Consider the following 14,533-nt stretch of genomic DNA (forward strand, 5'->3'; position numbering starts at 1 on the left):
TAGTAAAAAAAATTGATGGGAGGAGAGAGAGAAAAAATGGAGGGAAAAAATGGTGGGAGAAAACTCCTCTTTTATATATTATATAGATTTAGATATGAAGTCGGTCACCATAAAAACAATCATGATAACAGGTTATGAAAGTGCCACGTACATGTGATAAAGTATTTTGATAGCAAAATATTTATATGGAGTGTGTTCAATTATATCTAGATACACATTCAAATAAAAATCATTTTCCAGTTTTAAATAATGTAATCATTTTACTTAAAAATTTCATAATTCGAATTATATAGTAACAACAATTTTATTTCGTCATATAAAATGAATGATTTCCAACCATTTTAAATTATAAAAATTTAACGATATATATTATAAATTCATCGATTTGCTTAATAAATTCGCGATACATAGTTTGAATCCTATAGGTGGAGTATTTTTCAAATTCGTCTTTTTCACAATAAATTCATAATATTTTACAGCAAATTCATAATCCTTCAGCAAAATATATTTTATACGATAATTCTAGTTTATATAAAAAGTGAGAAAAGTAAATCTGAAACCAACTTTTAAGACTACATTATACTTTCTTTTGCAGTCACCAATCTATGGATGAAAACAAAAGATCAAACAAGATTGTCATGTTAGATAACTTAAGCAACATACGATATTATGCAAGAGATGAAAGTTGCAGAAACACGAAACCGAAAACACAAGCGATAAAAGATTCAGCAGCAACTGCTCGATGCATCGCTAGACTCGGGAGGCCTCTGCTTGAAGATGTTCTTTTTATTACCAGCCGAGCCCTCGGCCAAGAGGCTAGGCGTATCCAAGATCTGTCGGTATAAAGACAAAATTAAAACGAATTACGATTTTAGAACACCATCCAGTGCTAAGAGCTAAGGTTAACGCGCCGTTATATATTTGAAACAAGAAATCCACACATAGATTATGCAAACCTACTGACCTTCAAGACAAGTTCCTCAAAACACTGCTCCACGTTGACACGAGTTTTGGCACTACATTCGATGAAGAGGCAGCCATATTCCCTAGCAAAGTCGATTCCTTCTTTTTTACTGACAACCCTTTCGCTCTCCTGCAAAAGATGTGAATGATATCGCAAGCAGAAAAGAACACTACCACACAACACAATACTGTCGGAGAAAGTGACCAGAGACAAGATTTAACAGATAAACCTAAATGATAATAGAATATGACATATACCTAATAATATTTTCCATATCATGCGCCAGCTAGTGCTAAAAAGGGGAATTAATACCTTATCTACTTTGTTGCCAACTAGCATCTTGATGCAATCTTGGTTTGTGGAGTAGAGATCGATTTCTTTAGCCCAAATATCAGATAGATTTGTAAAGGTGTCTCTTCGTGTCACATCATATACTGTATCATGAACAAATGGTTTTGGGGGTAAGAAACTGGGAAATATTAAGTTATAATGCTAGGAAGTGAAATTAAAAGAAATGCTTTAATGTCGAAATAGACAATCGGGTGTTTATGCGGCATTCGGCATACCCATGATGATTCCTTGAGCCCCTCGATAGTAGGAACTAGTCAAAGTCCGAAATCTTTCCTGTCCAGCTGCAAAAGGGGAAGTTAGATTTGCAAGCAATCTGAAATCAATTACTCTGAAGTAATATAGATCCATAGAAAACAGACAACACATGCAAATGCCAAATAGAAGTTTTTTTTCGGTGGGGTAGAAAAAATAGAAGACACGTTCACCTTAAAAGCTATTGCTATATCACAAGTTCATAATTGTTGGCTAGGTATTAAAACTATAATGAATAATGATGTTCAACAATTGAATACAAGATACTTGGTAAAAGAAGCTGGAATATACATACATATAATGCATATATGTTATGGTTAGTGAATGATTCTACTATATGCCCCCCAATGCTCATAGTTAGAACAATAATTCTAGCCTTGCTACTAAAGAAACTGAGCCGTCTGGTCATCACTCAATCTCTAGGTAGCTAATTGAATATAAGCCATTGGAAGAAAAAATCTGCAGCATTCTTACCTGTGTCCCAGATTGCAAGCTTCAGTTTCTTTCCTCCAAGTGTTACGTGTTTTACCTTAAAATCCACTCCTGTAGATAGAAACGGAACGTTTCAGTGCCAGAGGTAACATATCCTAGAGACCACACATATGAAGGAATAGTATTCACAATTCAAATAAATGACGACATGATAGACTCAACACTAAGAAAACTGGAAAGCAACAAACTAGTGAGCATTATAAACACGACTCCCAAGATTAAGACCCATACCATCCTCAAGAAAAACATGCTTTGCTCAGTTTCTTGTTACACCACGGCCAAACAAGTAGGTACTTACTCATAGACAGGTTCTGTTTATAGACGTAAAGTGAGAATGATTGTAAAATGATTTGATGAGTACAACAAAAACCGCATCTATTAACAACAGTAACAATATAACGGTTCCACAAACCGTAAACCAACTTTTTTAGTGTGTGTGAGGGCGGCTGTTGGGGGGGGGGGGGGGCATTGACAGTCGTATATCACATAGAAGATACAGAACACAACCCCATTTGTAGTTTTGTACTACAAAAGCAAACAGCATAATGGCTACGGAATCAATTAAACAAACTAAGAAACCACATAACTCAAAATAAAAAAGAACTCGAACGAACACCAAAAATGACTAGGGTTGGTTAGATGAATAGTTAAACATCTTCATTTATAAACACGAGTCAGAGGAAACAGAGCCAGATTATTAGTATCTATAGGGATGTTATTTGAAGATTTAGATATATAAAAATAGAATAGGCTAATTCATTGTTTACTAAGATGAATTGGAACTTTGGGATATCCCAAGGCCCTTTATAATTTCCATCATTTGAGCTCATATTGCTTGATTCATATCCTATTGAAAGGGCGGGATTGGAGAAATCCTACTAGAAGATAAAAATATTCAATCATGTATCTTATCAATCATAAAAAGTAAAAGCCCCCATAGTATAAACCAACCCTCTATCGCATTGAGGTATTACTCCAAATACTACAACATTCAAAATTATACTACGTGAGACGCTCATCCTCCAGAAGGTCCATGATCAAATATACTACAGGAACCTACAGAATGCTATCCTCAAATACATCACAAATCATCCAACCCCAAGAACCTAGCAATTTGCTTCAGATCATAAAATAATGAGGGGGGGAAACCGAAAAAGAAATCCACCCATTAGCTATGTCAATAACCACAACAAGTCCTCAACCCTATCAATCAAGAACCTGCACAAAAGGATCAAAATCTCCACATTGAAATTTCCAATTTCCCACCACATTAACTAAACTCAATATATAATGCACAAACTTATAGGAATCATATGATAAAAAACACAAGCATATTCAGATCAAGCAACACGAAGAAGATAGATCATTGAGCTACCAATTGTGGGAGATAGCTCCTCGAAAGCATCAGATGTGAAACTCAGCAAAAGACTACTTTTCCCAACCCCAGAATCTCCAATCATCAACAACTTGAACAAATAATCGAATTCCGGCGCTGCCCCAGATGATGATTCCATATTTCTTGTCAAAATCTCAGCTTTTTCTTGCAATAAAACCGGATGCCCACAGAATAAAATCTTCGGAAACTGTGACCTAGAAAAGAAGACGCCCAAAAAACAAAAACCTAGATGGAAATATGACCTATAATTGAATGCTGGATGCACACCACGGAACGGATCTGATATAAACGTCAAATTATGCACTTACAAATATGAATATTAATTAATTTCGTGTGTGTAGTTATCCTTAAATTTATACGCCTTGAATACGTAAACAACTGTAAAATAATACTCCTGATTGAGTCTGAAGAAAGCAAACTGATGAAAAAGGGCTAAAGCGGTCGTTTGAGAAAAAGATTTTGCTTCGTGACGGTGGGAAACGGCAAAAGCGGTGCCTAAAGGATTGTACTTTTTCTGCTAGTCATTGTGCTTATTTATTTGTGTCATAATATATTTAATATAAAACTTAAAAATAATTGAAGTACATACGCGGATTTTTACATAATTTCAGTTTTACATATAAATTAAAAATTATATCTTCAAATACACATCTTTTAATTTTACACACGAACTAAAATTATATTTTCAAATATACAGTATTTTAATTATTAATATGATGATTTTTCACACAAGTATCTCTAAAGTAATGTTGAGGTTGACTACATTAAAAAAATGTTGAAGTTGGCGCCTAAAATATTTACATGGCTTAAATGGACAATGAACTGAATAATATAATTATATAGTATGTAAAATCACTTCATCTAATCACGATGATATTATTTTACCACTTCAACTAATCACAATTAATGTTGTCCATGTAGAGTAAAGTATGGTTACCAGCGTTGTGGCCTACAGGACTTGGAATTGGTGATAACATCAGTAACTTTTAACAGGGGACTTATACTATTATTATCATTAGGGGAAAATAGCAATTAAGTCCCTAATATGGATACCTCGATGGCGTTTAGCCTCCTATACTCAACAATGAAACAATTAAGCCTCCAATATCCCAATTTGGGTGCAATTAAATCATTCCCTAAACGTTGTTAGTTCTTTTAATTTTTTTTATATTACATATGTGGTGGGATCCACCACATTTAATATGCAAGTTTCACAATTTATTCTTCGCCAAGCTCGCCAGAAAATGCCCTGTCAGCCCACCTCGCTGCCATTCTTGAAAACGTTGAAAAAATTACATGATTTTGCTGTAAACAGGTACTAAAACTCAAGAGCACGAACGTGAAAGCATTATACAGAATAACCCAAGTTTACATGAACATGGCAGACTTGGATCTGGTTGAGATCGATATCAAAAGAGCCCCTCAAATAGACCCAACCAACAGCTGACATGATAATCCTCATTCTCAAATCATTTCTCAATCATTATTACAACAGAAATAAGAGAATCCTGATTTTGTTCAATCCATCATATCTAAAAAAGGAAGGTGAAGCTCGAATACAAAGTTCTTGAGGAGAAAAATAAAGGAATACAACAAAAAAATGCCAAATTCTACGACAACATGTTTGCAAAGCTGACCAAGCTGCAGCCGTTCGACACCAATGTAAGCAAATAATAATCGCGTCAATTGCAAGTTCACGTATTTAAAATTACATCAACTAGTGTTATATTGTGCGATGCACGGTATCAAAATTTTATATATATATATATATATATATATATATATATATATATATTTACATATATACAATATCAATATCTTAATTATATTTTAAAACAACATGTTAAATATCTTACATCGTAAAATTGAAAAATTCTTAATAAATGTACATTCTTAATAGTGTTAATAGGCAAAAATGCCCTTTTCTTATAAACACTTGTAAAAATGCCCTTTTTCATAAGTGAAAAAGGGCATTTTTACAAGTGTTTATAAGAAAAGGGCATTTTTGCAAATGCCTCTTCTTAATAAATGTACAATTCTCATCATCACTACTAATCAAATTTTCAAACCTAGATGTACAATTCCATTTTGTGCCGTCCATTAAAGATGATATATTTTTTTTGAGAAGGTCCATTAAAGATGATATTACTACCAAGGATAATTATCTTTTTAAATTGGGCAATGAACCGATCATTTATGATCATTGATTTATCCGGTTAAACCATTTGGAAAAATTAAAATGACCTATTAATTATTTTGTTATATACATACATATATATAATATTTTTATTACAATATATAAATATTTGAAGGAACTACAACATTATAAAATCTTAAATATATATACATTATACCAATTCAAAATAAACTAACATTTATATATATTTTAGAAAAATAAATTATAATTATATATTCATTAAATTATAAAACACGTGCTAAAATAGACTAATAATATTTTAAGTTTAATATAAAATCAGAATACTCATATTAATTTGCATTAAAAACCCATTACTTTAGTAATTTTTGTTAAGTCGGTTTAACAATTCTTTATGGAAATTTAAAATTTTAACAAAATGATAAATAAAAAAAATATTCATCTCTCTCGGCATTTTTTCTATTTTTCTCAATAATTTTTTAATTATATACACTTTATTTTATTCAAACGTAAATTTTTTCTTACCTAAAATTTATCATCTAAAATTTCTCAAAAACTTATAATTTTAAGAGCCATTTAAAATAATAATTAAAATTTTATAAATTTATCCTATATTTTATAACCTTCAAATTAAATTTATAATAAACTAACAACTTCATTTAAATAAATTTAAAAGAATAAACACTGTATAACTCACCATTATAATCTAAAAATATTTATAGTCCCTCGTAATAATATGATGAAGAATATGAACCCTACGAAGAAGCGTTCCCTAATTCAAAACCTTCAATCTGTATTCGGCCATGGAGTCCTACACAAGAATTGATGTCTCTACTGGTCTACTGTTAGACCCTTAAGAAGCAAGGCCCGAGACACGTCGAGTCCGTGCGACGTGCCTCGGCAAATTGGGGCAAGGTTGTCGAGAAGCTAGGCAACGGAGCCAAGTATTGATGCGGAGCAACACAATGTTCGGGTGAGTACCGATCGAGACACGGATGGCCGATGTAAAGTGGCATCGGGTCAAAGACGGATGACGGATATTGGGTGTCGTGCGTCGAGCACGCACGCTGCCGAGTGGGCGTGCCGGGTGATTCCGGGCGCCGCACATCGGGCGTGCGGGGCGCCGAGTGCGAGCATCGGACGAGTGTCATGCGCCGGGCGCACATGCTGTCGAGCGAGCGCGTCGGGTGATGCCGAGCGTTGCGCGTTGGGTGTGCGACCGGGGCACGAGCAGCCGTTGAAGCCGAGGCGTGTTATGGGGTGCCGAGCGAAGCGGTTACCCGCCGAGGCATGCCGAGTCAAGCGGTTTCGAGAATTGTGGCATGGGCGATGGGCGTCCGATGCGCGTGCGATGACGGTTGTTGCTGCCGAGAGTGACGATTCCCGATAGTTGCGAGCAAGGACGGTTACGGGTGGTTGGGACCCAGAAGCGGGCAGTTACTTGGACCAAGCAAGCACGAACGTAGGCAGTTATGAGGAGTAACAAGACATGTTCTAGGCGGTTGTGGGCTGGAACAACCGCCGAATGAGTGGGAAGTAAGCTAAACAATTGGCGTGAGCTACTTGGGCAGTTTCCGACGGTTATTCCTAGTGAAGGGGGATGTCATTCACATATTTATATATGTAATTGGCCGTGAGCCGTGCAAGCATGAGTGTGCGCAAGCCTTGAGCATATTCCTTGTATTTATTGAGGGAATTAATATAAGGTTAGGTGAGTTGCCCGTATATGCTTGTGTTGTTCATAATTTGTATTGCTTGCCACATAATTTGAGAGCATCCCACACGAGTGTCAGTGAGGGTTAGGGGTGTCAAAATGGGCCGAGAATGGCCCGGCCCGATAGGCCCGCCCGGCCCGCCCGTAGTTTTGGCCGGGCTGGGCTAGGATTTTCAAGGCCCAAAAAAATCCGGGCCTCCCTGGCCCGGCCCATGCGGCCCGCCGGGTCACGCGGCCCGCGGGCCAAAAAGCCCGCCGGGCTTTCGGGCCCAAATCGGCCCGTCAGTATATTAGGTGAAAATTTTAAAAATTTATATCTCCTCCCAAATCCCAATGGACCCAACCCAATCTAAGTCAATTTCTTCAATTGACGACAATGACGAGTCAAAGTCTAACTTAAGATTTAAATTACCAATCAACAATCAATATTAAATTATTTTTACTTGAAAGATTTATTTATTTTTGATTATTTTTTGTGGTTGTTATTTGATTCCAATTGATTTGATTACTGTATTAATTCATTTGTGAATAAATCGTTTTCAGTTTTTGTTGTTTTTGCAATTAGTTTTTGTTTTTTACTTGTATTCATATTGTTTACATTTAGTTTTAGTCATATTTGTTTACATTTAATTTTAGTCAATTACGTAATTTAGATGTAGATTATTTTAGGCCCTTTTTATTTCATCGAATTTGTCTTCAATTTTTTTCTTTAAATTTGATTTAATTTATTAATTTTTGGAAATATATATATATATATATATATATATATATTAATTTATTAATTTTGGCCCGTTTTGGCCCGGCCCGCCCGGCGGCCCGTATAGGGCCGGGCTGGGCTTCATCGTTCGAGGCCCGCTGAAATTTTGGGCCGGCCCGACCCGGCCCAAAAAATTGCCTAGGCCCGCTGGGTTGGGCCGGGCCGGCCCGGCCCGCAATGTTTGACAGCTCTAGTGAGGGTGAAAGCTGGTCGGGTTGTGGGAATTCGACGCTGTACAAGGGCAAAAAATTCTAGTGCAAAGAATACCTTGTGACATCTATCATGTTGCAAAGATCCATCAGAATTGAATCCACCAACACATGCAGCAACTATCTGGTGATCTCAAAAGCTTAACTCTCACACTGCGTCCATTCCTCCAAGGAGCGGCTCATCTCTCTCTTGATGAGATAATAGATACGCAACCTCGACAATTCCTCCCACCTCCTAACAATTTCCACAATCTCTAGGATAAGCATGTTGTTGTTCATGCGATGAGGCAGTTTTCTCGACACCTTGGATCGTCTCTTTGGAAATTCTTTAAATCTTAAGCCCATATATTCAATGATCGAATCCAAAACTCAGAATTTTGAAATGGGGCTATACAGTTCTTTTGTAGGGTTTATATTTATATAAACGTGTTTCTTTATCATATTATTATAGAGGGCTATAAATATTTTCAGATTATGATTGCGAGTTATACATATATATTCTTTTAAATTTACTTGAAATTGATAATTTATTTTAAATTTAATTTAATTTAGGAGCTATGAAATATAAGATAATTGTTTTTAAATATTTTTAATTATTATTTTACATTGGAGCTATAGAGAGTAAAATGAGGGCCACAAATAGAATCACCCTATTATTAAACTTATATAAATAAGCTTAATATAAGCAAGCCCATTACCTCGAAGAAGGGAATAAAGGGCCAACATAAATAACTAAGCCTGACCAAGCCCAAAGATGCCCATTAAAATATTTATTTATTTTTTTGTTTTTTCTTTTCTATCCTGCATCTCTCCATTCTCTCACTCACCAGTTCTCTCTCTCTGAAAAGAAATCAGCTTTTCTCTTCATTCCTAAGATCCGGCGTCTCTTCGCCGTCGACCACCACCACGACCACCCTCATCTCTCTATCCAATTTATCTCTCACACAATCCCCCACCCCTTTCTTCTCACTTCTCTAGGCCGTCCGACGAGAAATCTCCGTCGCCGCCGCCGCCCTCTTCATCCAGTCGCGCGTGGCCACGCCCCGCTCCGTCCCAGCTCTGCAAGCAGCAGCAGTGGGTGACTCCGCCCCGCCTCCGTCCGCTGACTCCTCAGTAGCAGCAGTTTCCAACGCCCAATATCCGGTATTGCAGGTAAACCGGCAGGCTATTTGTATGTTTGAGAAGTTCGATTTTTTTTTTTTTTTTATGACGCTGTAAATTGTGGCACACTTGTTACTCTTTCTAGAATAAGCTTTCCGTCGATGAATGATGAATGTTGGCTGGCTTTTATAGGTATATAGATAGATAAGAGCTGTGGAACCATAGATATTCATATAGTTGTATTGTATCATTGTATGCATAGCACTTCAAATTTAGGTTTGTCTTTAGAATTGTTTTAACACAATAAGGATGGAATGTTCTGCATTGGTAAAAGATGTGCTCTCATCTTTGAAATTAAATGTCAGCATATATTTGAGTTGATTCTATATACAAAATTTCATCACCTAATCTTTTTTTCTAAAAAATGAAACGGGAACTTCTTTCATCAATCCCAAACAGAGCAGATTCCCTTTTTTGAGTTCCAGCAATAAGGTAATCCGATTCTCCAAATCATTCGGCCAGCTATTTCGATTTGAATGTTGTTGAATTGATTTACCAAATTTTATGGTTTATGGTTTGTTAATGCAGTTCTTGATTCGGTGTGTTCAGCCAAAACTTCAGCATTCTATATATCGTTTTTTTTTTCTCCCCCTTTTAGTTTTGTGATTTAAAACCTAAGAAATATTTTGCAGAAAAAATGCCGTCTCTGCAAACAGCATTGCCTCCTGAGCTCGCCAACAATACCATCAGGGTCAGAGTAGTTCTTGTTCTGAATTTTATTGTTTCTTTCTCTTAATTGTTTAGCTGTTATTTTATGCTATTGCTTATGAGTCATGAACTTCATGCTGAAACAGAGCTGTATAAGAATTGGAAACATCAAAATCAACACTTCCAGTTTTATCTAGTAGTCATATAGTTAATGTTCTAGCCCCTTTCCAATTGCAGCCTTATCAAACTAAAATAGAAGTTCATTTATCGTTTTGATTATGCTAGTTCTGCAACTTATTTTGTATCTTTTGGTATGCAGCTTTATCGCGAATGCCTAAGGCGAGCTAAATATATTGGGCAAAAGGTATTTCGTAAAATGGAATTATATTTTTTTATGAGCTTGCAGAGTATGCGTGATTCTTTGATGTGCTGAGTTGGTTTTTGTCTCTCGATCTAGTATTCATACAATGCATAACATAAGGTGGGGATCCTTCATGCTTGTTTTTAAATTGTGTGAGTTTCGGGATTGTACTTCTTAAGTCCGAAGAGCTGAAAATTGATGCTCAACTTCATGCCACATGTGTTTTTGTATATTAGGCTATGGATTTATCAATGCATACACATGACTGCAGTCTGACTAAGCTGTGGATTAATAAACATTTGCCTCGTCTAGCTTGGAATGCTTCACGAGGGTTTGTGAATGAGCTTGGATTAGGTTATAGTGTAGTATAGGGAATAGTCCACAACCTCTCAATCTCGGTTTTCCTAGAGTGAACGGCTATGTCTTTATCCCCCCTTAGCAGGTAATTAGGAAGAAAACTTTCACTGTTTCCCACAAGCTCATAACGAACAACAAAGGATAACCCCATGAACTGAGTTGATACAAAGTTTAAAGTTCTGATTTTTTTTATTGAAATTTCAATAAACCCCGAATAATCACAAAAAGGACCTATAAATACCGAACAAATTAAGATTCGTACGTACTACTATGAAACTACTATAATGTTAAGAAGAAAAAGAGACTCCTCAAAGAAAGCAATGTTAATTATTATTAAACATAAATAATCTTGTAAATATCAAAGTATCCATGTAATTCATTTTGATTATTTGAAAGGATGGTTCTAGTGGATTGCCACATTTAGTCCATGGTATTTCAGTCTTAACCTTTTGAAGAACTGTGTGAAGTAGGTGGGAATATTGTGTAGTATTCATGAGAGAAATGAAAAAATATCTCTATCAAGGTTACACACTGAATCAAGCAAATTATAAAATGCCTTGTAGTTAATTTTACTATTTCAAGTTCCATCACTATTTGGATGATGATTGAGTTCCTTCAGCAGTGTTTCTTTCAGGGAGAAACAATGCGAACTAACCTATTTCCCTTAACTATTCGAATGCAGAAATTCAACACTGAACTTCTAATTACTATGGTGAGAGAGCAGTTCAAGAAGAACATGCATGAGACGGATCCAGATAAGATTCAAAAGATGAAGGATGAGTGAGTCCCATTTGCTCTTTCTTTTTGAGACCCTTTGATAAGATCTGTGAGTGCATGTTGCATTTGCCATCCTCTATCGAGGCTCGCTCATGTTGTTTGTTATACAACAGTGCGGCAAGAGGACTGATCAACCATATGCTATATGAGTCTGAAAACTTGTCCGGGCGAAAATTCAGCAAAACCGCTGATCAAAGCTGAATCTCAGGTGTGCTATGCTCATCTCAAACCTGGTGGCTGCCTTTGGGTCTGATTTTATGTTTGATTTGATTTCTTTACTTGCAAAAAAGGGATTACATTTTGAGATGTGGGAAAGGTTTTCTTGTACTTGTTTTGGCCTACTATACCAGGTAAATTTGATGCTACCTTTGTCATAGGTAGAATAAAACTTTTTTTAAAGAAGGATCAACAATAGCTCCTCGTTTCTCCTTCGTCATGACTCAACCCAAGCGTATATTATTTTCTGGTTCCACTTTAATATCCCTGTGAGAATGAGAGATGTAGGCACGAATGCCCATCTCTTCTAATCAAATACAAAAAATCGATAGAAAATATTTGCACCTTATCTGACGACAAAGTATTATGAACAAGAGAAACAAATGCTCGAGTATTACAATGTTGGGACAGCAATGAGATCTCTCAATTATAATAATATTTGAAATATCTATTCCAACCATGAAATTTCCACCGTTTGCATTTTGAGAGTTTATTAGTAATATACTGTTAGAAATAGGAAGCATCGAAAAGAAAAGGAGGAGGTTTGAACATTGGGAAAATTGCAGACAGACGACAATATTGCCTTTTCAATTGAATATTGTTAGGGGTGACTTGTCAATTAATTGACTAGTCTTGGTCAATTTCTGTCAGTGTGGTGTGGCCACAAATTCCACATTCACTCTCTTGTATTCGTTGTTCGATATATTGACTCATAAATTGCATATGCTTTAATTTGTTATTAAAGTTTTGCACATCGATTCAGAGTGTCAGACTCAATTTTAGTAATATACCATCATTTTTGTGAAGTAATTTCATTCAATTTTCTCGGATTTATCCTTCATAAAAAATGTAGAAACTAATAAAATAAAACAAAAATGAAACTAGCATATAATCTCAAGAAGTGGACTATTCTCCTCTCCTGCCCTTTCTCTACGATTCTAAGCCATATGTTCAATAATTTCCATTTTATGTTATCCTTTTCAAAGCACTTCAAACCAAAAAAAATTACAGGAATTGGCCCCATGTAGACGGAGTCAAGTCCACCCCCCCCCCCACCCACCAACCCCACCCCCCTACCCTGGAAAGAAAATAAAAAAAATTGCACCCAAACAAAAACCTCAATGACACCAAGGCAACTTCATTGGTCATTTCATCAATATATTTATAACTTCATTAGTTTATCGCCAAACACACGCACTCTCTCTCTCTCTCTCTCTCTCTCTCTCAAACATCACCATGGATATGGAGCAAGAAGAACTCCAATTCCTAGGCCTATTCGGCATCTACAAAGAAACCTTCAAACTCATCTACAAGCTAAGAAAAATCCTCTCCCAAATAACCCTAGCCCTAATCCTCCCACTTTCCTTCATCTTCCTAGCTCAGGAGAGAATCTCCGAGCTCCTCTTTTGGAAAATCCGGACCAACGAGTTCCGGCTCCACAGCTCCGCGCCGGGGAGCCCTAAGCACGACAAGCTCTCGGACCTCGTGTCGGCCGAATGGGCCGAGTACGTGCTCCTCAAGCTCGCCTATTTCGCATTCGTCCTCGTATTCTCCCTCCTCTCGACCTCCGCGGTGGTCTACACCGTCGCCTGCGCCTACACCGCCCGCGACGCCACCTTCACCACCGTCATGAGCGTCGTCCCTAAGGTTTGGAAGAGGCTCATGATCACCTTCCTCTGCGCCTTCTTCGCATTCTTCCTCTACAACATAGGGTTTGTCGTAACCCTACTGGTGTGGAGCGCCACCGTATCCGATTCCACGGTCGGAATCCTAATTTTCGTGGTGGTCTTGATCTTATACGGTGTCGTTTTCGTGTACTTAACCATTGTTTGGCAGCTGGCCAGCGTGGTTTCGGTTCTAGAAGATTCACGTGGGATCGAGGCGATGATGAAGGGCAAGAGGCTGATGAAGGGGAAGATGGTGGTGGCGGCGGCCATATTCTTGAAGCTCAACATTTCCATCTTTTTGTTGAACATTTTCTTTAAGATTTTTGTGGTGTACGGGAGCTTTAGATCAGTGGGCCTGGCTCGGAGTTTAGGGTTTGGGGTTTTTTTTCTGGTCGTCTTGTTGATGACTATTTTGTTCGGTTTGGTAGTTCAGACAGTTCTATACCTGGTGTGCAAGTCGTACCACCACGAGAACATCGATAAGTCTGCGCTCTCGGACCATCTCGAGGTTTATTTGGGGGATTATGTGCCTTTGATGGCTAAGAATGTGCAGATGGAAGACCTCCATGGTGTTTGACTTTTTTTTTTTTGGATATATATATATATATGTGTGTGTGTTTTGTTAGGGGCAATGAGGCATACATGAATATTATTTTTATTTTAATCTTGTAATCTGCTGCAATATTGAGGTATCATCATCAGTGAAATGAAAGGTTATTTTGCAACGTTGTGAAACAATTGTATGAAATTACGAAGTGCATGTTTTGAATATTAATGGAGTGGTTGTGATGTCAACTTCTAGGTGGATAATAATAATGTCGTGATAAGGTACTTAGTCTATATATGTATATTTGTTTATTAATTTTTTGCACCACTAAGAGCATTTATATAACTTTGTCTAATTTGTGAAATGGAAAATCATAGTGGTCACGGCCAATTAACTTAGAAATGAAAAAAGAATTCTTCATTTTTTCCTTTTTGGGTGGGAGAAATTGGTGAAGACACAAATATTGCAATGTTGCCTATCAAATATGTTCACATTATTAAATTTGAGAA

The 14,533-nt window shown here is 36.8% G+C and overlaps 3 protein-coding genes across 5 annotated transcripts; 2 read left to right on the top strand and 1 right to left on the bottom strand.

Moving 5' to 3' along the window:
- Positions 1-487: 487 nt before the first annotated feature.
- On the bottom strand, positions 488-4,011 carry LOC130993200 (ras-related protein RABC1). Of its 3 annotated transcripts, none has more exons than XM_057917992.1 (7): positions 3,764-3,978; positions 3,435-3,649; positions 2,042-2,110; positions 1,531-1,596; positions 1,277-1,398; positions 965-1,093; positions 488-833 (listed from the first exon to the last, which is right to left on the bottom strand). In XM_057917992.1, exons 2-7 carry the CDS (start codon positions 3,571-3,573, stop codon positions 726-728), a joined length of 633 nt encoding a protein of 210 aa, XP_057773975.1. In that variant the 5' UTR covers positions 3,574-3,649; positions 3,764-3,978; the 3' UTR covers positions 488-725. The 3 variants fall into 3 exon arrangements, with proteins under 3 accessions (XP_057773975.1, XP_057773995.1, XP_057773986.1); XM_057918012.1 differs by having other exon boundaries at positions 3,435-3,610; positions 3,696-3,964; XM_057918003.1 differs by having other exon boundaries at positions 3,435-4,011.
- A 5,032-nt stretch (positions 4,012-9,043) lies between these two features.
- On the top strand, positions 9,044-12,025 carry LOC130993380 (uncharacterized). Its single transcript, XM_057918253.1, has 5 exons — positions 9,044-9,442; positions 10,084-10,142; positions 10,419-10,463; positions 11,500-11,597; positions 11,708-12,025. The coding sequence occupies exons 2-5, from the start codon at positions 10,089-10,091 to the stop codon at positions 11,793-11,795; spliced, it is 285 nt and encodes a 94-aa protein (XP_057774236.1). The 5' UTR covers positions 9,044-9,442; positions 10,084-10,088; the 3' UTR covers positions 11,796-12,025.
- Positions 12,026-13,046: 1,021 nt separating this feature from the next.
- Positions 13,047-14,054, top strand: LOC131009799 (uncharacterized). Its single transcript, XM_057937207.1, has one exon. The coding sequence runs from the start codon at positions 13,047-13,049 to the stop codon at positions 14,052-14,054; it is 1,008 nt and encodes a 335-aa protein (XP_057793190.1).
- Positions 14,055-14,533: the final 479 nt, after the last annotated feature.

Source organism: Salvia miltiorrhiza, chromosome 1, assembly GCF_028751815.1.
Source record: "Salvia miltiorrhiza cultivar Shanhuang (shh) chromosome 1, IMPLAD_Smil_shh, whole genome shotgun sequence".
In the NCBI taxonomy this organism is placed as follows: domain Eukaryota; kingdom Viridiplantae; phylum Streptophyta; class Magnoliopsida; order Lamiales; family Lamiaceae; genus Salvia; species Salvia miltiorrhiza.